This window comes from Mobula hypostoma, chromosome 10 (genome assembly GCF_963921235.1).
Source record: "Mobula hypostoma chromosome 10, sMobHyp1.1, whole genome shotgun sequence".
Classification (NCBI taxonomy): domain Eukaryota; kingdom Metazoa; phylum Chordata; class Chondrichthyes; order Myliobatiformes; family Myliobatidae; genus Mobula; species Mobula hypostoma.
In genome coordinates this window covers 685507-712927 of record NC_086106.1, presented here as the reverse complement: position 1 = coordinate 712927, position 27421 = coordinate 685507, and the positions used below count along the sequence as shown (strand labels likewise).

The 27421-nt window shown below is 42.2% G+C and overlaps 1 protein-coding gene across 6 annotated transcripts in view; it reads right to left on the bottom strand.

Annotated features, from left to right (window-relative positions):
- The window catches only part of LOC134352587 (uncharacterized), a 124802-nt gene that overhangs the window by 68286 nt on the left and 29095 nt on the right, over positions 1–27421 (bottom strand). For all 6 annotated transcript variants that reach the window (XM_063059854.1, XM_063059852.1, XM_063059855.1 and 3 more), the window contains 4 exons: positions 18069–18523; positions 14051–14165; positions 11198–11583; positions 5171–5303 (listed from right to left, as the gene is read on the bottom strand). In XM_063059854.1, the coding sequence (XP_062915924.1) occupies positions 5171–5303; positions 11198–11583; positions 14051–14165; positions 18069–18523 (1089 nt within the window). The remainder of the gene's footprint in view (positions 1–5170; positions 5304–11197; positions 11584–14050; positions 14166–18068; positions 18524–27421) is intronic.

The following is a 27421-nucleotide window of genomic DNA, read 5'->3' as shown; positions in this document are numbered from 1 at the left end:
TAAGCTTCAGGTGATGGACAGCTACCTTGATTCTTCTGAAAAATGCCTTGATATCATTTTGAATTAATTGTTCCCTCAACGGTTGCAAGCTGTCCAGGCCCTGAGGCAACAAAGCTGCCCCTAACCATGATGCTCCTTCCATCATGTTTCACATTTGGGATGAGGTTTTGGTGTTGGTGTGCGGTGCCCTTTTCCCTCCAAACAGCAATGTGCATTGCTGCCAAAAAGTTCAACTTTTGACTCATCTGTCCACAGAACATTGCTCCGGAAGTATTGGAGAACATCCAGGTGGTCTTTTGCAAACTTGAGACATGCTGCAATGTTTTTTCTTTGGAGAGCAGTAGTTTTCTCTGTGGTGTCCTTTCAAGAACACCATTTTTGTTCAGTGTTTTTCTTATAGTGGATACATGGACAGAGACTTTAGCAAGTTCTAGAGATCTCTGCATGTCTTTTGCTGTTCACCTTGGGTTCTTTTTCACCACCTTCAGCATTGCATGTTATGCTCTTGGTGTGATCTTTGCAGGATGCCCACTCCGAGGGAGAGTTGCAACCGCACTGAGTTGTTTTCAGTTGTCTTACTGTGGAGTGATGAACACCAAGGTCTTTAGGAATGCTTTTGTAGTCTTTCCCAGCTTCATGTATCTCTACAATTCTTCTTCTTCTACTAAGGTCCTCTGAAAGGTGTTTTGATCGAGGCATGGTGCACATAAACAGATCTTTCTTGAGAAGAGCAGGTTCTGTCGTAACCTAACTGTGTGTCCTTTTTTACAAAATATATAGGGCAGGGCACCTCTACAATCCACACCTCCAATCTCATCTCATTGATTGGAATAACTAACTCCAGAAAGCTTTTGTAGAAGGCATTACCCCAGAGGTTCACATATTTTTCCAATGAATACATGTAATAGTGGATCATTTTTCTCAATAAATGAACATGTACAATGTTTCTCATGTTATATATTTAGTTTAGCTCTCTTTGTCTAATTTTAGGGCTTGCAAGAAGAACTGATCACATTTTAGGTCATATTTATGAAGAAACAGAGAAAATTCTACAGGGTTCACAAACTTTCTAGCACCACCGTATATTAGTTCAGTTCATGTCTGTATTATACAACTGATTCACTGCTGATATTCAGATGTTAACAGCACGGGCATGATGACTGATTACATAGACAAGGATGTTCATGTAGAATAGAAAACATTAAATGGAAAAAGAACCAAGCAGTCCATTCCAAGGACCAGAGATAATCTTGCACTGCTTTACTGCTTTTTCTTGTCCTTTAACCTACAGTGGATTCACTAAAATACTTCCTTAGACAAGAAAGGGAAAGTGACTAAATAACTTCTTTGCCATAACTATCATATAAAATAGTCCATTACTAAAAGATAAAACAAGGGGATTGGAATGCAATAGCAAGCAAAATACAAGGGGAAATTTCCTCACTCCGTCATTATGTTTTGTCTCATGGGGGGGCATAAAAACTCAAGTGTCACAGGAACTCACAGGAACAAGATCAACATGATATAACTGAGTTGAACTGTAATTTCTTTCTGCAGATGTTTGTAAACCTTGGGAATTCTTTGACAATTATAATTGCTCATTGACTATTGAGATGAACCAGACTTTTGGATACTAGAGGTCTCAAGATGTCAATGGGGATCAAGTGGCAGAATGGATTTAAAGACATTAGCCATCAACGTACTGAAAAGCACAGATTCCAGCATCTATATGGCCAATATTTTTTTTAATAGGATGATCAACTTATGAAGCATTAACAAAAAACCTGACACGTTAGTTTTCCATTAAGTGTGAAAAATAAAATCGAACAGTTCTTGCAGTGAAGTTCAGCTCACTAGATTCTTATCTGCTACCAGGCCAGATGTTGTCACCTGCCCACACCAGTCCTGCAAACATCTCCAATCCCTTCATTTAATTGTACATGCACATTTCAATTTTTACTTGGACTGTCCAATTACCCTAGTTTGTGTCCAGCATGTTTAAACAATTTAATAATGACCAAACTGTTTCCATGCCACAGAATTCATAACTTCAAAACCTTACCTAACAAACCTAAACAATCTATCAACTTGTTTGAAGATACTGAATTGATACTGTGCCTCAGCTTTCTGTTGAACAGATTTCCCCTTCCTTTTGTGTGAAGAACTTCCTCTGGTTATCACCTTTGAACAGCCAAGCTCCAGCTCTATTTTACTGCATCCTTGTTGACTGAAACCCCTCAAATTTAATGATTTTTGAGCCCTCAAAGCTTAAAAAAAATTAATTTCTGCAACCTGTTCTTTTTTGTTTTGGATTATTGTTGTCACATGTACCAAGATACAGTGAAAAGCTTGTTTTGGATACTGTTCATACAGATCAAAGCAGTAGATAGTACACCTTGGTAGAACAAAGAAAACAAGTACAATGCAGAATAAAGTGTCAGGGAGGAGTCTCAAATTCTCTTCTAATTGTGCCATGGATTCCTCACATTCAACTAACCTCGTGCTGGTCAGGTCCAAGTGATAAACAACACTCAGTGGCCACTTTATTATGTACTCTTGCTCATTATGCAAATACTTAATCAGACAATCATGTAGCAGCAACACAATGCAGAAAAGCTTGCAGATATGGTCAAGAGGTTCAGCTGCTGTTCAGGCCAAACAACAGAATGAGGGAGAAATCTGATTTTGACCATGGAATGACTGCTGGTTACAGAAAGGGTAGTTTGAGTATCTCAGAAACTACTGTATTGATTTCCTGGGATTTTCACACACAGTCTCTAAATTTACAAAGCATGATACACACACACAAAAAAAACACAAAACATCTAGTGAGCAGCAGTTCTGAGGGCAAAAGTGGCTTCTCCTTTAGCTCAGCACTTAATACATCATTCCCACAATCCTGATTGAAAAGTTACAAAACTTGTGCGGATTAGTGATAATATCTCCTCCTCTCTGATAATCAACACTGGTGCACGTCAAGGATGTGTGCTTAGCCCACTGCTTTACTCTCTCTATACCCATGAATGTGTGGCTAGGCATAGCTCAAATACTATCTATAAATTTGCTAATGATACAGCCATTGTTGGTAGAATCTCAGATGGTGATGAAAGGGCGTACAGGAGTGAGATATGCCAACTAGTGGAGTGGTGCCGCAGCAACAACCTGGCACTCAACGTCAGTAAGACGAAAGAGCTGATTGTGGACTTCTTGAAGGGTAAGATGAAGAAACACATACCAATCCTTATAGAGGGATCAGAAGTGGAGAGAGTGAGCAGTTTCAAGTTCCTGCATGTCAAGATCTCTGAGGATCTAACCTGGTCCCAACATATCAATGGAGTTATAAAGAAGGCAAGACAGCGGCTGTACGTTATTAGGAGTTTGAAGAGATTTGATATGTCAACATCTATAGGTGTACCGTGGAGAGCATTCTGACAGCCTGCATCACTGTCTGGTTGGGGCGGGGGGGAGGGAGCGGGTTGGTGGGGCTACTGCTGAGGACCAAAAGAAGCTGCAAGGGTTATAAATTTAGTCGGCTCCATCTTAGGTACTAGCCTACAACGTACCCAAGACATCTTCAGGGAGTGGTGTCTCAGAAAGGCAGCGTCCATTATTAAGAACCTCCAGCACCCAGGGCATGCCCTTTTCTCACTGTTACCATCAGCTAGGAGGTACAGAAGCCTGAAGGCACATACTCAGCGATTCAGGAACAGCTTCTTCCCCTCTGCCATTTGATTCCTAAATGGACATTGAATCCTTGAACACTACCTCACCTTTTTTTAAAAAATATATATTATTTGTTTTTTTGCACGATTTTTAATCTATTCAATATACGTATACTGTAATTGATTTACTTATTTTTTTATTTTAGTTTTTTTCTACATTATGTGTTGCATTGAACTGCTGTTGCTGTTAACAAATTTCACATCACATGCTGGTGATAATAAATCTGATTCTGATTCTTAATGAGAGCTGTCAGAGAAGAATAGCCAGACTGGTTCAAGCTGACAGAATAACCACACATTACAACAGTGATGTGCAGAACAGTACCTCTGAATGCACAACACATGGAACCTTGAATTGGATGGGATACAGCAACAGAATACTATAAGATTATAAGATATAGGAACAGAGGCCACTTGGCCCAGAGTCTGCTCCACCATTTCATCATGGCTCATCAGTTCCCTCTCAGCCCCAACCTCCTCCCTTCTCCCCATATTCCTTCGCGCCCTGACTAATCATGAATTTATCAACCTCTGCCTTAAATATACACAAAGACTTAGCCTTCACAGCTGCCTGCGGCAAAGAATTCCACAAATTCACCACTGCCTGGCCAAGAAATTTCTCCTCAACTCCAGTCTAAAAAGACACCCCTCTATTCTGAGGCTATATCCTTTGGTCTTATAGATCATCCCACCAAAGGAAACATCCTCTCCACATTCATTCTGTCTAGGCCTTACATTTGATAGGTTTCAATGAGATCTCCCCTCCCCCTTTCTAAATTCCAGTGAATACAGGCCCAGATACTCATTTGATAAGCCTTCCAATCCTGGAATAATGTTCATGAACCTTCTTTGAACTCTCTCCAAAGTCAGCACATTGTTTCTTAGACAAGGGGCCGAAAACTACTCACTATACCCCAAGTGAGGCCTCACAGTGGCTTATAATGGCTGAACATTACCTACTTGCTTTTATAATCTAGTCCTCTGGAAATGAATACTAATATTGCATTTGCTTTCCTCATAACCAACTCAATCTGCAAATGAACAGTTAGGGAATCTTACATGAGGACTCCCAAGCCCTTTTGCACCTCAGATTTTTGAATTTTCTCACCATTTAGAAAATTTCTAGCAAAGTACATGACCACAAACATGCACACAGTGGCCACTTTATAGGTACAGGAGGTACCTAATAAAGTGGCCAACTGTGTAAAAGTGACACCTTCACTAATAAGGCAGCATGAATGCTCATGAACACACTTATGCAAATATATAAGACAGACTTTAAAGGGTCAAATGTATTCATTGAGTCAGTTTTAACATGTTATATTCAGAGATGTTTTGAGTCTTCAACTGTGCTTTAAAAAGGTACCATACAACTTTAAATTAGTGTAATGAAAGAAAAGGATGGAAAGTATTCAGATGTAGATAGTTTACCATAAGCTTTTACTTACTAGTCAGTCTATCGGTAGTAGTGCCACTCTGGGACTTTTCAGGTGACGATACGATCTTTTCTAAATCCATTACAACATGGACTGGGGAACTGATCTGTTTGACAGGTGGTGGGTTGGAACCATTCTTGGAAGCCTAAAGCACAATATAGAAATCACAGACAAAAACTTTACAAATTTTGTGCAAAGACATTAATTTTCTTCCATACTGCAGACATTACAAACATAGAAGCGAAAAACTTCTCCACAGTTGGGGAACAGGTTCCAAATGTGCTATGGATGAACTGCTGAATATGCAAAATAAACACAATGAATTCCAGTTAATTGGGATACATCAAGATCAGTACATTTTGGCCCAGTTAGCCAAACTTCCATAGAAATAGATAAAAAGGTATATAAAAATGGCAAACTAACTAACAATTTATTTAAATTACATAAGAAAAAAAAAGAACACTACCAACGCTACTATAAAACTGTAAACACGAGGAAGTCTGCAGATGGTGGAAATCCAAAGCAACACACACAAAATGCTGGAGCAACTCAGCAGATCTGGCAGCATCTATGGAAACGACTAAACAGTTGATGTTTCGGGCCAAGACCCTTCTTCAGAACTGCATTAGTTCCTAATAGTTATCAACAGAGGAATATATCCACATCACACCTCTTGACTGAATAAACAAAATCAGCAGGCACCTAGTGTAGATAATGGACTGCTTCACACAATACTATCAACAATGGCATCTTCCAAATCTTCACCTTCATTGTAACATTCATTGGTTGTTTGTCCACCCTGAGGTGTGAGATCGTTCAATGACTCTGTTTGGGTTCTTGGATTTATTGAGAACACCCACAAGAAAACAAATCGCGGAGTTTTATATGTGACATACATGTACTTTGATAATATATTTACTTTGAAAGTTCGAAGTTCAGTACCTTCAAGGTATGTCAATACTTTCCTAGTATAACTTGAAGTAGTGAAATCATCTCATTTTCATTCTCTGCAGTTTCTGGCAGCTCCAAGCCCGAATGCTTGAACTGAGGTGAGCAAATCAGTTCTGAATTGTCTTACTCGGCAAGACACACAAAATGCTCCACTTGGATGCTGTCTAAGTTGCATGCCATCTTGGACAATGTCTCCCATCCATTACATAATGTACTGGTTGGGCACAGGAGTACATTCAGCCAGAGACTCATTCTACCGAGATGCAACACAGAGCGTCATAGGAAGTCATTCCTGCCTGTGGCCATCAAACTTTACAACTCCTCCCTTGGAGGGTCAGACACCCTGAGCCGATAGGCTGATCCTGGACTTATTTCATAATTTCCTGGCATAATTTACATATTTACATATTACTATTTAATTATTTATGGTTTTATTACTATTTAATTATTATGGTGTAACTGTAACGAAAACCAATTTCCCCCGGGATCAATAAAGTATGACTATGACTATGCTTGAAGCACTCAGTAGGCCAGGCAGCATCTAGGAAGAGTACAGTCAACATTTCGGGCCGAAACCCTTCAGCAGGACTTGTTTGTGAATTGTCTTACTGCTCATTTCTCACCAACTACCAGTGACAAAATTCACTGTTTTGAACACAAACACATGCAATTGACACTATTTAAAAACTGTTCACTCTAATTACATTGCAGTCTGTCATCCACGCAAGTGCACACGACTGCTACTAGTTAGAAACTGTACAGCAAATCTCCTGCCCCAATTAAGCAGCACAGTGTCCCAAAATAAATGAAGAAATCCTGACTATTTTCTCAGTTAGTTTTTTGTTCTTTAAGAGATGCTCCAAATAGGCAGCTGCCCTGACTAACTGACGGCCCAATTAACCAGTATCTGCCGTATTCATCTGAACAACACTAATCAGTGAAGAAGCAGATGATTTAAGAGAACAATTCCTCATTTCCCCACCATACCCAATTGCACAGCCCATCCACCCCACTCCCTGTCCCTGCCATCTTGCCATCAATGAAACTTTCTTATAGCACACACATTTGTACTCAAGTCAGGTCATCAAAATTGAAGATTCCTCAAGATCAGCACTGAATTATTCTGCGACAAGTCCAAACCTAATCACTCCACTGTTGAATGAAGATGTCATGTTATACCTTGGAACTACAATACACACTCAGCAGCCACATTATTGGGTCCACCTGTTCTTTAATGCAGATATTTAACCATCCAATCATGTGGCAGCAACTCAATACACAAATGCATATGCACATATGGTCAAGAGGTTCAGCTGTTGTTCAGACCAAACATCAAAATGGAGAACAAATGTGATTTAAGTGACTTTGACTGTGGAATGATTGCTGGAACCAGACAGGGTGGTTTGAGCATCTCAGAAAACTGTTGATCTCCTGGGTTTTTCACATATGACAGTCTCTAGAGAATTGTGTGAAAAAAATTAAACATCCTGCAGTTCTGTGGACAAGAATGTCTTGTTAATAAGAGGTCAGAGGAGGAAAGATTGTGCCAGTGAACCACAGCAGCATTCTGCAGGCTATGTACAATACTTCTAAATATATCTCCTTTGAATTCCTGTCACTGCAATCTGCAGCATGTAATTTTCCTTTAAGCAATGCACTTTTAAATTCCCTTAATAAACTACAGATTTCACGATCTTCTGAAGGACTTGGCAGACTTAACTCTCAAGAAAGCAGGTACAGCACTTTTAAGTGAACAAAGTGAAGCAGTGTGGGGGATGCTCCAAGCCAGGCTGAAACAGAGGAATGAGACCCACCTCTACCCAGCATCTTGTTAGCAAATGTGCATCTGCAGGAGAACAAAATTGAAGACCCGAGGGCAAGATTGCTGTTATAAAGGGAAATGAGAGATTGTTATGATCTGTGAGTAATCATGACATGGCTTACTCCCAGCAAGCCAGAAATGACGATCAGTCTTTAAGGCTTGTTGATTCACATGATGGATCGAACTGCTATATTCGGAAAAGGCAAAAGCAGGAGGTATTTGTTTCACAATAAACTCTTGGCTGTGTTCTGATATGGAGGTTTTGTCAAACCCATGTTCTCCTGACCTTGAACAACTAATGGTCAAATGACATCCATTCTATTTACCTAGAGAGTTCTCTTCCATAATCCTGACCGCAGTTTACAAACTACCTGCAGCTGACTTTAATCAAATGCATGTCATCATCTCCAGACAAGAAACAGTCCATCCTCATGCATTTCAAATCATAGATGGGGACTTCAACCAAGCTTGTTTGAAGAAATCCTTGCCTAATCACCATCAGCATATAACCTGTAGCGCCAGAGGACCCAGCACTCTAGGCCACTGTCATAAGAAATGCCTACCGTTCCATGCCCAGGCCACATTTCAGTAAATCTGATCATTTGGCTATCCTTCTCCTACCTGCATACAAGCAAGATTAAAGAGCAAAGGTTCAGAAATTTCGACAACTGAGGTGGTCGCAGGAGGCAGAAGGGTGGCTGAGAGATTGCTTTGGGTTGGTGGACTGGACCGTGTTCAAGGACTTACCTATGGATCTGAATGAATACACCATGGTTTTCACAGACTTTATTAAAACAGATGTAGAATAGTGTATCCCAAAATCATTCAGTCTTCCCAAACCAGAAGTCCTGGAAGAACCATGAAATGCGCAATCTGCTGAGGGCGAGGTCAGATTCATGTCTGGTAACCAAGAAAGTTATAAGAGGTCCAGGTACAATCTCCAGAAAGCCATTTCATGGGCCAAGTGGCAATGCTGGACTAAACTTGAATCAACAAAGGATGCTCGACAGTTGTAGTAGGGCTTGAATGCTGTTATCTCTTAAAAACGAAATCAAGCAACGTGGATGACAACAGGGTTTCACTTCCAGATGAGCTGAAGAATTTCTGTGCTCGCTTTGACTGTCAAAACATGGAGGAACGATCACGAACTCCCACAGCCCACAATGATCCTGTGATTTCAGTCTCCCAGGCCTGATGTGCGAGTAGCCTTCAGGAGGGCGAACCCAGGACAAGCATCCAGCCCAGAAAGGATACCTGGCAGAGTGCTTAAGACCCGTGCTGATCAACTGGCTGGAGTGTTCACTGAGATTTTTTAACTACTCACTTTGGCAGTCTGAGGTACTCATCTGCTTCAACAATACTTCACTTACACTGGTGCTTAAAGAATGTGGTAACCTGCCTCGATGACTATTGTCCAGTAGCACTTACATCCACAGTGGAGAAGTGTTTTGAGAGGTTGGTGATGAAACATCAACCTTTGCCTGAAAAGTCACTTGGATCCGCTCAAATTTGCCTATCACAGCAACAGGTCCACAGCAGATGTCATCTCGTTACCTCTTCACTCAACCCAAACATCTGGACACCAAAGATGCAGACATCAGGATGCTTATCAACTACAGCTTGGCATACAGTACCATCATCCCTTCAAAACTAATCGATAAGCTTCAAGATCTTGGCCTTAACAGCTCCTTGTGCAATTGAATCCTCAGTGTCCTCACTTGTAAACCCCCATCAGTAGCATTGCCAACAGCATCTCTTCCACAACCTCCATCAGCACTGATGCACCAAAAGCCAGTAGAGTGGTAATTAGATCCCCACTCTACTCACTTTATACTTGTGAATGTGAGGCTAAGCACAGCTCCAATACCATATTCAGGTTTGTTGATATTGCCACTGTCATAGGTCGTATCAAAAAGTGGAGACAAAGCAGCAGATAGGAGGGAGGGTGCAAATCTGGCTGAGTGGTGCCACAGCAACAATCTTTTACTTAATGTCAGCAAGACCAAGGAGTTGATTACCAACTTCAGGAAGAGGAAACCAGAGGTCCATGAGCTAGTACTCATCGAAGGCTCTGAGGGGGAGAGGGTCAGCAACTTTAAATTCCTTAGAGTTATCATTTCGAAGTGCAATTATGAAGAAAGTACAGCAATGCCTCTACTTCCTGAGTAGTTTGCAAAGATTCTGCACGACACCTAAAACTTTGACAAACTTCTATAGATGTGCGGTGGGGAGTTTATTGACTGGCTGCATCACAGACTGGTATGGAAACACCAACGCCCTTGAATGGAAGATCCTACAAAGAGAAGTGGATACGGTCCAGTCCATCAGGGGTAAAGCCCTCCACACCACTGAGCACATCTGCATGAAACACTGTTGTAGAAAAGCTGTATCCATCATCAGCGTCCCCCACCAACCAAGACACGCTCTCTTCTTGCTGCTGCCATCAAGAAGGCGGTAAAGAAGCCTCAGGACTCCCACCACCAGGTTCAGGAAGTTATTACACTTCAACCATCAAGCCCTTGAACCAAAGGAGACAACTCCACACACCTCACTGAACTGTTCACACACCTATGGACTCACTTGCAAGGACTCTTCATCTCATGTTCTTCATACTTATTGCTTATTTATTTATTATTATTATTATTTATTTTTGAGTTTGTTGTCCCTTGCATACTGGTTGAACACCCAAGTTGGCATGGTCTTTTATTGATTTATTATTATTTATTATGAATTTACTGAGTACACCCACAAGAAAATGAATATCAGCATGTATATTATTTGATAACAAATTTACTTTTGAACTTTGAGAATGGCTAGACTGGTTCAATCTGACAGGAAGGCAACAGTAACTCAAATAACCACATGTTACAATAGTGATGTGCAGAAGAGCATCTGAACACACATCAAACCTTGAGGTGGCAGACCATGAGGTATCTATTAAAATGGCCTCTGAGCGTAGTTGGCTAGGCAATAATACCCAGAGCGAAATGCTATAATTACTAATCTGCACCAGCTTGAATTGCATCCACTGATGAAAGTCACACAACATCTAAAACACTCAGCAATCCTAACTTTGTTAATATAACAAATGTTGTGCCTCAAGAGAATCTAACACTGGGAACAATCTCCTACTTAAATAACTTCGGAGTCACGACGTCTTAAATTTTAACTCAGGTTGGAACACCGCACTCTTTTAGACAGCATCGTAAATGACAGATCCCACTGATCTCTGTCAGGAAGGAATGTATAAAAACCGAAGCTCTTACCTTGGATATTAAATGACTCAGTTTTGCTTTAAAAGCAGAGTTGCCAACCACGGCTTCGATCACCATGGTTTGCATCATTGGCTTGTCAAAGACGCCCTCAGAGTCAGAGAAATTCTGGATGGTTGCTCTTAAATCGACACTCTTTTTAGGGGAAAACAGCGAAGTGCCTTCTCTTTTCTCCAAATGGATTTCATACTTGTCTAGCCGCTGTGTACAGGGAAGTCTATTAGCCATAGCACACTCTGCAATCAGCTTAATAATTTTAACACGACTCTCATTCCATGAACAGTAGGATATTATTTCAATAGTTTTAGAGTCAGATGATCTGTTTGTTGTCGCTGGTAGCTGCTTACATCTTTCTTCTAGCTCTTCACCATTTTTATAATCTATTGAAGAGGAAAAAATGCTTATAAAAATGGAAAAAATATTTAGCAGTGGGTGAGGGGTGTATTACAGCAATAAAAGTAACATTAAATGAATTAAAATTTTATATTGGCTCCTTATCTATGCCAAAATACTTTACAGTGTTGAAACAAAAATGGCAGAAATAACCACCAGCCCTTCAGTGAGGTGGTGGATTAGTCATGAACTGCTACCTTCATTCAGTAGCGTCAATAGATGGAAAACAAAGCAGAAGGAAGCCTCAAAGGAGGTAGAAGTTTTCCGAATTGGTGAGGAAAGCATGCATGGAATGAGTGAGCTAGTATAAAGAAGATGAACATAAAAAAAAATTGCCACCGGTCAGAACAGCTCAAGAGCATTGACATCAAAGCAACAACCTTTCACCCTCTTGTCAGTAAAAGATTAGTGATTGGGACATGCTTAGATTTAAAGAACCTCAGTCACATAAATATTATAGATATTTAATGTACAGTTCTCGCCAGGTTATAAATGCTTGACTTGATAGCAGCACCTCCCAAACTCCCCCCAACTATCAGGAGCTTGGTCAAGCTGAGCAGTGCTGCAAGAACTGAACAAATTCATTATCCCAGTCAGTGGGGCCACTTCTCCCGTGCCTGTTTGCTCTCCTGTCGCAGCTGTTGCTGTTAATTTCCAACTTGTGAACTGTTTGCAGGAAAGAGGTGCTGTTGTAACCTAGAGACGTACTGCATGGCAATCTATAATCCAAAGAAAATTTATCAAAGTACATACATGTCACTATATACTACCTTGAATTCATTTTCTTAGAGTCATTCACAGTAGAACAGAGAAACACAATATAATTAATGAAAAACTACTGTTTTTCTCTGTTCTACTTTGAAAGCTTGCAAGAAAATTTATCTCAAGGTAGCATTTATTTAGCTAAATTAGCAATGAAGGTATAGCACTGAAGAAAAGACAATTGATGCAGAGCTTTGCATCAAATTTAACATCCACACAGAGTAAGACAAGTTGACTAACACTATAAGAGGGAATTAAGATTTTCATGCCTCTGCATATTTTTTTTTTAAAAAAACCAAATGAGTCAGAAAGACTGTCTTAATAAAACCTGGCTCTCAAATAGGTTGCTCATGTGCTCAATATGAAGTGTTGTACATCTTGCTTATGAAAATCTAGAGCCCAGATTCATGCTTAATGTCACTATCACAGATGTGATTGAAGGCAGGGAAGGACTTGTAAATCAACATTCTAGACTATAGAAATTTTCAGGCATAACAGCAAAGGATATGGAGGGGAGGATAATACTAAAGCGGCAGTATTGCAATTCAGGATAATCTGCCAAAAGTGGAATTTCCCAGTGGCATTTTAAATCCTATCCCCATTCCTATTCCAACAAGTCAGCACATAGCCTCCTCTTTTGCCGTGACAAGGCCACTCAGGGTAGAGGATCAAAACCCTCCAACCTGATGGTATGAACACTGATTTCTCTTCCAGTAATTGTCTTTCTCTCCTCCTTCCCTCTTCTCTTCACCTACCCATCACCTCCCCCAGTGCCCCCCCTTCCCTTTCTTGCATGGTCAACTCCCCTATCAGATTCCTCCTTTCCCACCAATTTGGGTTCACTCATCTCCTTTTAGCTAGTCCTCCCTCCCCTCCCCCATCTACCTTTGTAATCTGGCCCCCTTTCTTTCCAGTCCTGAAGAAGGGTCTCAATCTGAAATGTCATCTGTTTATTTCCCTCCATAGATGCTGCCTAACCTGCTGAGCCCCTCCAACATTTTGTGTGTGTTGCTTTGGATTTCCAGCACCTGCAGAATCTTGTGTTTGCTATTGCAATCAATGAGTTTGTTATTGCAGGAATGAGGAAGGATATTCTAGAAGGTTCTTCAAATGAGGGCCTAAGGTGTGCAATACTGAAACAAAATTAGGATGATGATTTTACCATCCTAATAGCAGAAAATTGACAAGCAGTGATGTCACAGAAGTTAAAAAAAAATAGGTTAAAGCTTTTTACTTCCCAGTTATATTAACTAGAACTGCCTTAGTGTGAAAGGTTAAGAGGAAGTTAAATTTTGAAATTAAGAGGAAGCATTTCAGTTTTTTTGAGACTATAGAGATAAGTCCAATCACCAATGCAAATTAATATTCCAATATCAAATGATGAATATTGTTTAGAAGTAAGATTTATCTGAGTAATAGCCAATGCAAATGATGAGCAGGATCCAAATGTGAGATTTTTAAAATCCCTTTATCATTAGTAAGGCTCACCTCCAATTTAGGTATATGAGAATCTTCAACCTTATCAGCCCAAGCTTTCAGCAAATACAAATTCAATTTGTGTCGAAATAAATAGCTTATATTTTTCATGATATAGAGAGATTTTCACTTAAATACTCATTTAAAAGCATTACTAAGATGCTGTATGAGGTCTATGATACCTTCCATTTTGTAGGTCTTCTTTCACCATCTCACCTGAAATGTACACTGCTTCATTATGTCTTCCTGAACCACCAGATTTCTTTCCACCTTTAGAACCTGATGCCACACGCACAACCTTAAGGTTCGTAGAACTTGTTTTCAATTTTTTCTAAAATATAAAAACACAGTACAAGAATTATAGTTCAGGAGGAAAGATGTGGCCAATGGCTACAGGACAGACTGTACAATGAGTAGAGAATGCTTAGTGTTGGGTTGGATACCTGTCAGGTGGGCTGACCTGTTAACTCTTGAAAGAGGCTTGTCAAAGCAGCAACCATGTAGGAAAGTGGACAGCATTTCATTCTACTGACATAGGAAGTTATGATGTTTCATTTAAAGGCTAGTTTCTCAAAATCACTGAGCAGCTGTCACAGCTGGAGTGATTTCCCCACTCCAAACCCACAGTGAAAAGGCTTTAGGAACAGAGCAGGGGGTGGGGGGGGGCGTTGTAAAGAGAACATCAAGCACCAGAGAACATCCAAACTCTGATGGTCTTATGGAGCTTTGCTAATGGGACAACAGGGTTTTCCATCACTGTCAGGACTCGTAACTTTCAATGGCAAGGAGTAGTTCTACTTATTTGAAGGAGATAGGCTGTCTGATAACACACATTAATTGAGAAGTCTTAACTTAAATATTGTCCAAATCAAGCTCCACATGAGCAAATACTAATTCAATAGTAAGGACATGCAAACAGAAAACAATCCCCACTTTAGCCAAATAATGGAAGAGAATTCACTGATGGATAGCTGAAGGTTGAGTAGAGGACTATGATCTGAGGAACTGTACCAATGCCTCAACTACCTTTGTACCAAGTGTTACGAGAATACACATAAAATTAAGATGTTTGCTGGCCTGGGCTAGCATCAGTGGCATCAGCAGTTGGTCTGCCACCTGCCCTCAGGGGAAGGAGAGATAAGGAACAATGGAGCAGCGTCTGGAGATGTGTAATGAAGGAATGTGGGAGAGAGAGCTGTCTGGAGCGGCTCCCCTCTTTGAACCTTGAACTGTTTGAAGTGATGGACAGGCGATACCCCAGCAGGGGGATAAAAAGGGACAGGTTCGCTAAGGCGTACACACACACCACCCGAGGTAACCAGACCCTGGAAGCGGTGCGCCTCTCACGAGTGGGTGAGAAGTACCAGACAACGACAAGGGTGGAAAGGTACGATCAGCGGGAACCCGGTGTGTGTCCGCCCTTGCCTGGGTGCCGGGTTCACTGCAGAGGATCGACCGCATCTAGAGGAGGGGTCACAGTCGGTGACCTCAGGTGACATCACCAAGGACCCGCCCAAAAGCTGTTTGTGAGCCATCTCGCTGGTCTGTGAGTGAAGCAGTGTTCTGAATGATCAGTTGTTCCTGTACTCTCTGTCTCTTCCCCCACGTTGTCCATCGCCATGGCAACGATTACTGCGAACTGAACTTTGAGTCATTTTGAAATTTGGTCATTTACCCCTAGACAACGATAGAGCTTGATTGATGCTGTTATCTTAATTCTGTGCACATGTGTGTTTATCATCACTGAACTGTTGCATTTATTATCCTTTCGATTACTGTGTTGCTTGTTTCTTTAATAAAACTTTCTTAGTTCTAGTACTCCAGACTCCAACTGAGTGATCCATTTCTGCTGGTTTGGCAACCCAGTTACGGGGTACGTAACACAAGCTTGACCTCAGCTGGTGCAGAAACCACCCAAACCAATTCTCCAAATGTCACGACCACTCAATGTCACATTTTAAACATTGCCTCTGAAGTTTAACTTCTCAATCCATGTTTTAATCAAACTAGCAGCAAGATCTAGGTCCAAGCAGTGCAGGTTAAAACCCAAAATAAGCACTTGAGAGTATCTGTCGCTTGACAGTAGGTTAGAGAATACCTTCTATCATATTGTGTAGGCCAGGTCATTGGCTACATTTAAAGTTGCGGTTGATCAGTTCTTGATTAATAAGGATATCAAGGATACAAGGAGAATGCAAGAGAATGGGATTGAGAGGGATAATAAATCAGCCACGATGGAATGGTGGAGCAGATCTGATGAACCAAATAGTCTCATTCCACCCTTAGATTTTATAGAAAGTAAGTGACCAGACTGATTTGCCTTGTTTTCTCTTGACTTCCTGCCGTCAGGTAAAGCCCATGAGACCATAAAACATAGGAGCAGAATTAAGCCATTTGCCCATCAAGAATGCTCCACCTTAACATCATGGTGGATTTATTATCCCTCTCAACCCCATTTGACTGCCCTCTCCCCATAACCCATCAACCTCCGCCTTAAATATACCTAATGAGTAGGCCAGCACAGCCATCAGTGACAATGAATTCCACAGAGTCATTACCCTTTGGCTAAAGGAATTCCTCATTTCTGTTCTAAATGGAAATCCTTCTATTCTGAGGCTGTGCCCTCTGGATCTAGACTCTCCCACTGGATCTAGACCCAATTTCCCTCCAGATCAATAAAGTATATCTATCTATCTATCTATAGGAAACATCTTCTCCATGTCCACTCTCTCTAAGTTTTTCAATATTCGATAGGTTTCAATGAGATCCTCCCTCATTCTCTAAATTCCAGCAGGTACAGGCCCAGAGCCATCAAATGCTCTTCATACCCTTTCATTCCCAGAATCATTCTCATGAACCTCCTCTGGACCCTTTCCAATGCCTGCATATCTTTTCTTAGATAAGGGGCCCAAAACTGCTCACAATACTCCCAAGTGCATTCTGACCAATGCCTCTCAGCATTACATTTTTGCTTTCATATTCCAGTCCTCTTGAAATGACTGCTAACATTGCATTTGCCTTCCTCACCATCCACTCTACCTGCAAGTTAACCTTTAGAATCCTGCACAAGGACTCCCAGTCCCTTTACATCTCTATTTTCTAAGCAGATAGAAAATTCAAAAATCAGTTTACGTCTTTATTTCTTCTACCAAAGTGCAGGACTGTACACTTCCCGACACCGTGTTCCATCTGCCACTTCTTTGCCCATTCTCCGAACCTGTCAGGTAGTGTTGAAGCTCCCTGCTTTAACACTACCTGCCCCTCGATCTACTTTCGTATGGCCACAAAGCAATCAATGCCAGTGTAGCAGTTGTATTAGAACAGCTTAGGCACAGCAGCAGCCAGTTCTGTGGTACAGATCCTATCATTAATTCCAGGATGTTGTCCAAGCCCATAAGTTATACTCTTGCCTGTGACTCAGCATTTAGTTATTTGTTCAAAGATGCAATGCAGAACAGGCCTTTCTAAGACAACGAGCTACCTAGCACCCCAACTGTATTTTAAGCCTAGCCTAATTACAGGACAACTTTAAAAGGACCAATTAACCTACTAAACAGTATGTCTTTGTACTGTGGGTGGAAACTGGAGCACTCAGAGGAAACCCATGTAGTCACAGGGAGAATGTCCAAACGCCTTGCTGGAATTAAACCAAATGGGATTAGTGAAGGATAGCATGAGGGCAAAAGAGCAGATATGATCTGACCTAAGAGTGGAGCAAACATAAGTGGCCAAACTGATTTTGTTTCTAATATACACATAAAAGTAAAGTACAAAATCATATACACACATACACCATTTTATACAAGGCTCAGAACAATACATTTTTCATTTACACATGGAATGCCTCTTTACTAAAGCTACAGAAGAAAGGGCCAGCTTCCCATTCCATACAGTTTAGTGTCCATACAGTTTAGTCTCCCATGATTGTCTTACAATAAGTAGGCTGCGTACTAATCTAACAACTTTAAAAAGGAAACAAAGTCCCTGTGAAATTACCTTCCTGGAGATCATTAACTCCAGCCAAGGCAAATGCATATCCAAATTAAAAATGATAATGTGATTATTTATGTTGCCAGGGTTATAGTTTATCCTTTTTGCATTGGTGCACGAGAAGATGATCCATCCAATACTGTTAGGAGCGTACTGAAGAAATTTATTTGTTTCTCTAAGCCCCTTTACCTGGTGAACAAGATTCATCAAAAATTACAAAGAAAGTCATGATTAAATTGCTCACCTTTTGTTGGGATGTAGCATGAAATCCAGTCTGGCTACTTTTATTCGATAATCGCGACGCATTCTTATATTTAGTGGATATTTTCGACCTTTTAGTCGCAGAATTGCTGTTCTGCTTTCTCCTCCTTGCCTTCCTATTCATGCTGTTGCTTTGAATATCTCTGATAAATATCCCTTTGTTTGTAACGCTGAAGTGTTTCTCCAAGACAGGTGACATATCCAATGGTGAAGATTTAATTTTTGGGGGCACAACAGAGTCAGGTGAATGGATGCTAGTGTTTTGTTGAATATTGCATGGTGAATCGAACAGGTTAGGAGTACCACAACCAATTTCAGGCATATCATAGTCGTACAGTAGAGATTGCTGCTCGATAATCTTTCCTTCTTTCTCCAAATATTCATCCAGCAGATCGCTAACAAATGCTGATCTATTTTTAAGAACTGTAGTGGTGGCACCTATTAAAAGAGAGAACAAATAACTACCAATTTGAGAGAAACAAAGTTACTGAGATATTGCATTACATTCATTCGACTTGCACAAAAATCAACTCATCTGATCAGCAAGCTACAAACTTTTCCCAATTCAAACTTAGCTCAGAGAAAATAAAGGGTAAGTTCACATGCTCTATTTATTTATTTATTTCTGGTTCCTAAGGTTGTCATAGCCGGGGGTGGTAGTGGGGATAAGCTCCCACTACCTATAAAGTGCTCCAAATGGCGTGCGACTCTAACAACCAAGTCGAACTCTCGGCCTTCACATGCAGCTTAGCTACTCGGCCTGGTGAACTATTTCTACTGACGAGAGGGGGCAAAGGCAGACCACTGGCGCCTCTAAACCAGTTGCTTCAGGTTGTGGGGCACGTCAGCCTTGGATGGCAGCCCACCTAGTAGAAGGAAAACTCTGATTTTAAACCTCCACTGCCGTGCAGCCATACCCACCCATGGGAAACCCAGACCAAGACATCTGGAGCCGGGGTCCCTAACGCAGTTTGATGTTGTTTACAACTTCACTCCTGTAACCTCTGCGATGACTCTGGTGCCAATCTGTATCGGCGCTTGCCCTTCCCTTGGACTACATCAGTGATGTGAAGAAAGGGAATCCACTACAGGGGCAACAGCCGATTCTTCAAATCTTCCTGCCCATGCTCGCGCCCTGGAGAGTCTGCCAGAAGCGCAAACTCATGATCGCCTGGGATCGACGGCTGCCTGCCATTTATTTAGGGATACAGTGCAGAATAGGCCTTTCTGGGTCAATGAGCCACACTGCCCAGAATCCCTATTTAACGTCAGACTAATCACTGGAGAATTTATAATGACCAATTAACCTAATAACTGGCATGTCTTTGGACTGTGGGGGGAAACTGGAGCACCCAGGGGAGAATGTGCAAACTCTTTCCAGATAGCGCCGGAATTGAACTCCGAAACACTCCAAGTTGTAAAAGCATTGTGCTAACTGCTACACTCCCGCGTCACCCCTATCTTCTAATGGAATTGTTCCTCTGATCCTTTTTTTTTAAAGTAAATGCCGGTTTAAATCAAAAGCCCCCTCCTCCTACATCTCTCACTGACATCCAGCAGGGCTCATGTCCACTCAATTCTTATTTAACAAATCATTGACCGGGATTCCCAACCCTGTTTATGCCATGGATCCCCTACTATGAATGAGGAGTCTGTGGACCCCAGGTTGGGAACCCCTGCCATAGAGTCCAAAGCCTGATAAGCAGTAATCACACAATTGGAAATAATGAACTGATGACCAATAAAATCCATCATTACTGACTCCAATCTCCTTCTAAGCAACTGTCCAGAACTGATCACAAACGTGGCATCATCTTCAATCCCCAAATGAATTTCAAACCTGACCATAAACTTGCATCATCAATAACATTTAAATTCACAGCTACACTCTTCACCAGTCTCAACTCATGTGCTGTTGAAAATGTCAATCTGTTGCATTGGCAATGAACTCCTAGCTAAGCTCTCTATTCTGTCAACTCTAGGCAAGGTAATGAAAAACTCCGCTGTTAACTTGAATCCACCCTCAATCACGCTTTGCTTCTGTGCTCACCAATCTGTAGTCCAGTCAAAGAGACGCTGATCTGATTGATACTGAAGCTGTTGTGGTCGTTCAGGTACTTTACATTGTGGACAACTGACTAGTTGCTGGCCAGTGGTGTAGTGGCATTAGTACTGAACTTCGAGTCAAATGGTCCTGGGCTTGATTCTGGCCAGCTCCTTCCACGCTTTTCATCCCTGCCGGGTTGAGTGTTGAGCTAGCAACTCGGACTCATCAAGAACAGACAAATGCTAAGGAAACGGCAAAAATGCCGCCCAATGCGCCACATGGTGCAAAAGGGAACAACAGCACTTGACTAGGACTGATAACCTGGGCCTCAACTAAGGGGGACAGGAGATTCCAGGACATGAACAGGACACCTGAATGGTATGTTGCCTCCCAGATGCCAGCATCAGGGAGTCTCGGATCGTGTCCACAGCATTTCAGATGTATATTGTACACATTTCTCTGACTTTAAATGTACCTTTGAAAGCTGAGAGGCAGGACCTCCAGGGTAGTAATTTCTGGATTGCTGTTTGTGCCACTCGCCTTTGAGAGCAGCCCTTGGCAGATTAATGCGTGGCAGAGAAGCTGGTGCAGGGCGTAGGCCTTCAGCTTCTTCGAGCATTAGGATCTCTCCTGGGGGAGGTACGACCCATAGAAAAGTGATGGGTTCCACCTAAACTCGAGGGGGACCGACATTCTTATGGGCAGGTTTGTTAGAGCTGTTGGGGAGGGTTTGAACTGATTTAGCAGTGGGGTGGGATCGAGAGAGAAGGCAGTCAGGATAGGATAGATGGTTAAAAAAAAAAGCAAAGATATCATGCAGTCAGACTGTTAGGAAGGGCAGGCAGATGATAGGAGCCAATTGCAGCCAGCAGGGTGGGCATCAGTGCATTAGGGATGCAGAGTCAAAAAGGGTAGCAAATACAGTACTAGAATGTTATAGCTCAATGCACAGTATAAGAAATAAGGTGGACGATCTTGTTGCACTTTCACAGATTGTCAGGTAAGATGTGACCATCACCGAATCATGGCTGAAGGATATTGTAGTTGAGAGCTGATTATCCAAGGTTACACGTTGTATTGGAGGGATAGGAAGGTGGGCAGAGAGGGTGGCGTAGCTCTGCTGTCAAGAATGGTATCAAATCTGTACAAAGATGTGACATCGGATTGGAAGATGCTGAATCTTTGTGGGTTGAGTTAAGAAACTGCAAGGGTAAAAGAACCCTAATGGTAGTACTATACAGGCCTCCCAACAGCAGCTAGGATGTGAACCAAACATTAGAGGGAAATAGAAAAAGCATGTCAAAAGGGCAACCTCACAAGTCAGGAGAGATTTTAACATGCAGGTCGATTGGGAAAATCAGGTTAGTAATGGATCTAAAGAAAGTGAATTTGTTGAATGCCTATGAGATGGCTTTTTAGAACAGTTTCTCGTTGAGTCTACTAGGGTATCAGCTATACTGGATTGGGTGTTATGTAATGAAGCGGAGGTGATTAGGGAGCTTAAGGTAAAAGGATGGAGGCAGATATCACAATATGTTTTGAGTTCAACTTGAAATTTGATAGGGAGAAAGTAAAGTCTGATGTAGCAGTATTTCAGTAGAGTAAAGTAAATTCGAAGGAGATGCTGGCAGGAATGACAGCAGAGCAGCAATGGCGTGAGTTTCTGGAAACAATAAGGAAGGTGCAGGATGGATGTATTCAAAAAACAAAGAAATATTCAAATAGCAAAATAGCACAACTGTGGTTGACAAGGCAAGTAAAAGAAAAAGACAGGGCATACAACAAAACAAAAATTAGTGGAACAATAGAGGATTGGGAAGCTTTTAATACCCTAGATAGCAACTAAAAATCAATTCAAAGCAAGCTAGCAAAGTGTTTAAAAACTTTTTCAAACAGTAAAATAAAATAGAAAGGAGAATGGATATAGGAACGGTAGAAAATAAGACAGGAAAAATAGTCGAAGCAAGCAGCTGAGAAGGAGTGAAGAAATCGGGTTGAAAAAGTCGTTTTTTTTTTAAACACTGCTCGGGGAGAAGGGTCTGCACTGCGCAGGCGCATGATGTAGCGCGCAAAGGTATAAAAAGCAGACCACCATATACAGCGGCCATCGTCAGAGTGGGATGGCTTTGGCTCAAACAGGCTTCGGCGACAGCAGGCAGAGGCCAGGGTAGGTTCTGGTAAGTTTTTTGTTCAGATTCTTTAGAGTAGAGAGAATGCCAGGCAGGATGTTGGAATGCTCCTCTTGCAGGATGTGGGAAGTCAGGGAGCCCTCCGGTGCCCCTGACAACAACACCTGCAAGAAGTGCATCCAGCTGCAGCTCCTGACAAACCGCGTTAGGGAACTGGAGCAGGAGCTGGATGACCTGCGGATCATTCGGGAGAATGAGGAGATTATAGATCGTAGCTACAGGGAGGTAGTTACGCCAAAGGAGCAGAGGACAGGAAATTGGGTCACTGTCAGGCGAGGGAAGAGGATAGGGCAGGCAGAGCAGGGTTCCCCTGTGGCCATTCACCTCAACAACAAGTATACCGCATTGGATACTGTTGTGGGGGATGACTTACCTGGGACTAGCTGCAGTAGCCAGATCTCTGGCACTGAGTCTGGCTCTGCAGTGCAGAAGGGAGGGGGGAAAAGAGGAGAGCGGTAGTGATAGGGGACTCGATAGTTAGAGGTGCAGATAGAAGGTTCTGTGGTCTTAACAGAGAATCCAGGATGGTTTGTTGCCTCCCAGGTGCCAGGGTCAAGGATGTCTCTGATCGATTGCATGACATTCTGAAGTGGGAGGGTGACCAGCCAGGTGTCGTGGTGCACATCGGTACCTATGACATAGCAAGGAAGAGTGAGGAGGTCCTGGACAGTGAGTATAGAGAACTTGGTAGGAAGCTGAAAAGCAGGACCTCAAGGGTGGTAATCTCAGGATTGCTACCTGTGCTAGGTGCCAGTGAGAGTAGGAATAGGATGCTCTGGAGGAGGAACAAGTGGCTGAGGAACTGGTGTAGGGGACAGGGTTTCAGATTTCAGGATCATTGGGACCTCTTCTGGGGCAGATGGGACCTGTACAAGAGAGACGGGTTACACTTGAACCACGGGGGGACCAATATCCTTTCAGGGAGGTTTGTTAGTGCTATTGGGGAGGCTTTAAACTAGATTTGCAGGGGGATGGGAACCAGAGTGCCAGAGCTGACAGTGTGGCTGGGGTGAAAATAAATGATGTTGAAAGTTTAAGCAAATCCGCTGATAGAAAGGTTGTGAGTGGTGGTAAAAATCTTCTGAGGTGTATATATTTCAATGCTAGGAGTATTCCGGGGAAGGCGGATGAGTTGAGGGCGTGGATTGACAAGTGGAATTATTATGTTGTAGCAATTAGTGAAACTTGGCTACAGGAGAGGCAGGACTGGCAGCTTAATATTCCAGGGTTCCGATGTTTCAGATGTGATCGAGGCAGAGGAATGGAAGGTGGGGGAGTAGCATTGCTTGTTAGGGAAAATATTACAGCAGTGCTCAGGCAGGACAGATTAGAGGACTTGTCTACTGAGTCCTTATGGGTGGAGCTGAGAAACAGGAAAGGTATGGCCACATTAGTGGGATTGTATTACAGACCACCCAATAGTCAACGAGACTTGGAAGAGCAAATCTGCAGAGAGATAGCAGGCAACTGCAGAAAACATAAAGTTGTGGTGGTAGGGGATTTTAATTTTCCATACATTGATTGGGTCTCCCATACTGTTAGGGGTCTAGATGGTTTAGAGTTTGTAAAATGTGTTCAGGAAAGTTTTCTAAATCGATATATAGAGGGACCAACTAGAGGGGATGCAATATTGGATCTCCCGTTAGGAAACGAGTTAGGACAAGCGATGGAAGTCTGTGTAGGGGAGCACTTTGGTTCCAGTGATCATAACACCATTAGTTTCAACTTGATCATGGACAAGGATAGATCTGGTCCTAGGGTTGAGGTTCTTAATTGGAAGGCGGCCAAATTTGAAGAAATGAGGAAGGATCTAAAAAGCGTGGATTGGGACAGGTTGTTCTCTGGCAAAGATGTGATTGGTAGGTGGGAAGCCTTCAAAGGGGAAATTTTGAGAGTGCAGAGTGTGTATGTTCCTGTCAGGATTAAAGGCAAATTGAATAGGAATAAGGAACCTTGGTTCTCAAGGGATATTGCAACTCTGATAAAGAAGAAGAGGGAGTTGTATGAAATGTATAGGAAACAGGGGATAAATCAGGTGCTTGAGGAGTATAAGAAGTGCAAGAAAATACTTAAGAAAGAAATCAGGAGGGCTAAAAGAAGACATGAGGTTGCCTTGGCAGTCAAAGTGAAGGATAATCCAAAGAGCTTTTACAAGTATATTAAGAGCAAAAGGATTGTAAGGGATAAAATTGGTCCTCTTGAAGATCAGAGTGATCGGCTTTGTGCGGCACCAAAGGAAATGGGGGAGATCTTAAATAGGTTTTTTGCGTCTGTATTTACTAAGGAAGCTGGCATGAAATCTATGGAATTGAGGGAATCAAGTAGTGAGACGATGGAAACTGTACAGACTGAAAAGGAGGAGGTGCTTGCTGTCTTGAGGAAAATTAAAGTGGATAAATCCCCGGGACCTGACAGAGTGTTCCCTCGGACCTTGAAGGAGACTAGTGTTGAAATTGCGGGGGCCCTAGCAGAAATATTTAAAATGTCGCTGTCTACGGGTGAAGTGCCGGAGGATTGAAGAGTGGCTCATGTTGTTCCGTTGTTTAGAAAAGGATCGAAAAGTAATCTAGGAAATTATAGGCCGGTGAGTTTAACGTCAGTAGTAGGTAAGTTATTGGAGGGAGTACTAAGAGACAGAATCTACAAGCATTTGGATAGACAGGGGCTTATTAGGGCGAGTCAACATGGCTTTGTGCGTGGTAGGTCATGTTTGACCAATCTGTTGGGAGTTTTTCGAGGAGGTAACCAGGAAAGTGGATGAAGGGAAGGCAGTGGATATTGTCTACATGAACTTCAGTAAGGCCTTTGACAAGGTCCCGCATGGGAGGTTAGTTAGGAAAATTCAGTCGCTAGCTATACATGGAGAGGTGGTAAATTGGATTAGACATTGGCTCGATGGAAGAAGCCAGAGAGTGGTGGTAGAGAATTGCTTCTCTGAGTGGAGGCCTGTGACTAGTGGTGTGCCACAGGGATCAGTGCTGGGTCCATTGTTATTTGCCATCTATATCAATGATCTGGATGATAACGCGGTAAATTGGATCAGCAAGTTTGCTGATGATACAAAGATTGGAGGTATAGTAGACAGTGAGGAAGGTTTTCAGAGCCTGCAGAGGGACTTGGACCAGCTGGAAAAATGGGCTGAAAAGTGGCAGATGGAGTTTAATACTGACAAGTGTGAGGTATTGCACGTTGGAAGGACAAACCATCATAGAACATACAGGGTTAATGGTAAGGCACTGAGGAGTGCAGTGGAACAGAGGGATCTGGGAATACAGATACAAAATTCCCTAAAAGTGTCGTCACAGGTAGATAGGGTCTTAAAGAGAGCTTTTGGTACATTGGCCTTTATTAATCAAAGTATTGAGTATAAGAGCTGGAATGTTATGATGAGGTTGTATAAGGCATTGGTGAGGCCGAATCTGGAGTATTGTGTTCAGTTCTGGTCACCAAATTACAGGAAGGATATTAATAAGGTTGAAAGAGTGCAGAGAAGGTTTACAAGGATGTTGCCGGGACTTGAGAAACTCAGTTACAGAGAAAGGTTGAATAGGTTAGGACTTTATTCCCTGAATGAGGGGAGATTTGATAGAGGTATATAAAATTATGATGGGTATAGATAGAGTGAATGCAAGCAGGCTTTTTCCACTGAGGCAAGGGGAGAAAAAAACCAGAGGACATGGGTTAAGGGTGAGGGGGGAAAAGTTTAAAGGGAACATTAGTGGGGGCTTCTTCACACAGAGAGTGGTGGGAGTATGGAATGAGCTGCCAGACGAGGTGGTAAATGCGGGTTCTTTTTTAACATTTAAGAATAAATTGGACAGATACATGGATGGGAGGTGTATGGAGGGATATGGTCCGTGTGCAGGTCAGTGGGACTAGGCAGAAAATGGTTCGGCACAGCCAAGAAGGGCCAAAAGGCCTGTTTCTGTGCTGTAGTTTCTATGGTTCTAAATAATTACGGGAACCAAAGAGATGACAGATGAACTGAGTATCTTGCATCATTCTTCACGGTGGAAGACACTAACAGTGTGCCAGTTGTTGAAGGGTGTTAGGGAAGAGAAGTGAATGCAGTTACTATTACAAGGGAGAAGGTGCTCAGGAAGCTGAAATACCCAAGGGTACACAAGTCACCCGGACCAGATGAACTGCACCCTAGAGTTCTGAAAGAGTAAGGTTGCAGAAGGACTTAGATTAGTTGGTAGTGAGGAAGGCAAATGCACTATTAGTATTCAATTCAAGAAATCTAGAATACAAGAACACGGATGTGATGTTGTGCTTTTACAAGGCACTGGTGAGGCCTCGCCTTGAGTATTGTGAACAGTTTTGGGCTCCTCATCTAAGAAAAGATGAGCTGGCATTGGAGGGGGTTCAGAGGAGGTTCACAAGGATGATTCTCGGAATGAAAGGGTTATCATACGAGGAACATTTGATGGCTTTGGGTCTGTACTCGCTGGAATTTACAAGGATGAGGGGAGATCTCATTGAAATTCTTCAAATGTTGAAATGCCTAAACAAAGTAGATGTGGAAAGGATGTTTCTCATGGCGGGGGAGTCCAGGACAAGAATGCACAGCCTCAGGACAGAGGGGCATCCATTTATAGCAGAGATGTGGAGAAATTTTTTTAACCAGAGAGTGGTGAATTTGTGGAACTTGTTACCACATGCAGCGAGGGAGGCCAGGTCGTTGGGTGCATTTAAGGCGGAGATTCATATTTTTTGATGGACACGGCATTAAAGATTATGGGGAGAAGGCTGGGGAATGGGGCTGAGGAGGGGAAAGAAGGATCAGCCATGATTGAATGGCAGAGCAGATTTGATGGGCCAAGCAGCCTAATTCTGCTCTTATGTCATAGGTTAATCCAGAGGAGATGATTTGCGATGTTTTGCATCGCAGGTGATCCTATACTGTTGCAAACAGCCAACGGCTCACAAGGACTCATCCACAAGAGATCCAAACCACCCTCACCACTCAGTTGCTGGGCAGCCGTGACAATTCATGCTGGATAATTTAAACATGGCACAGACAGTATGGATTTACAATGGAACAGAGTAGAAGAGGGGCTTGAACAAGGACCTAATTTAATAACTCTCCATTGAGTA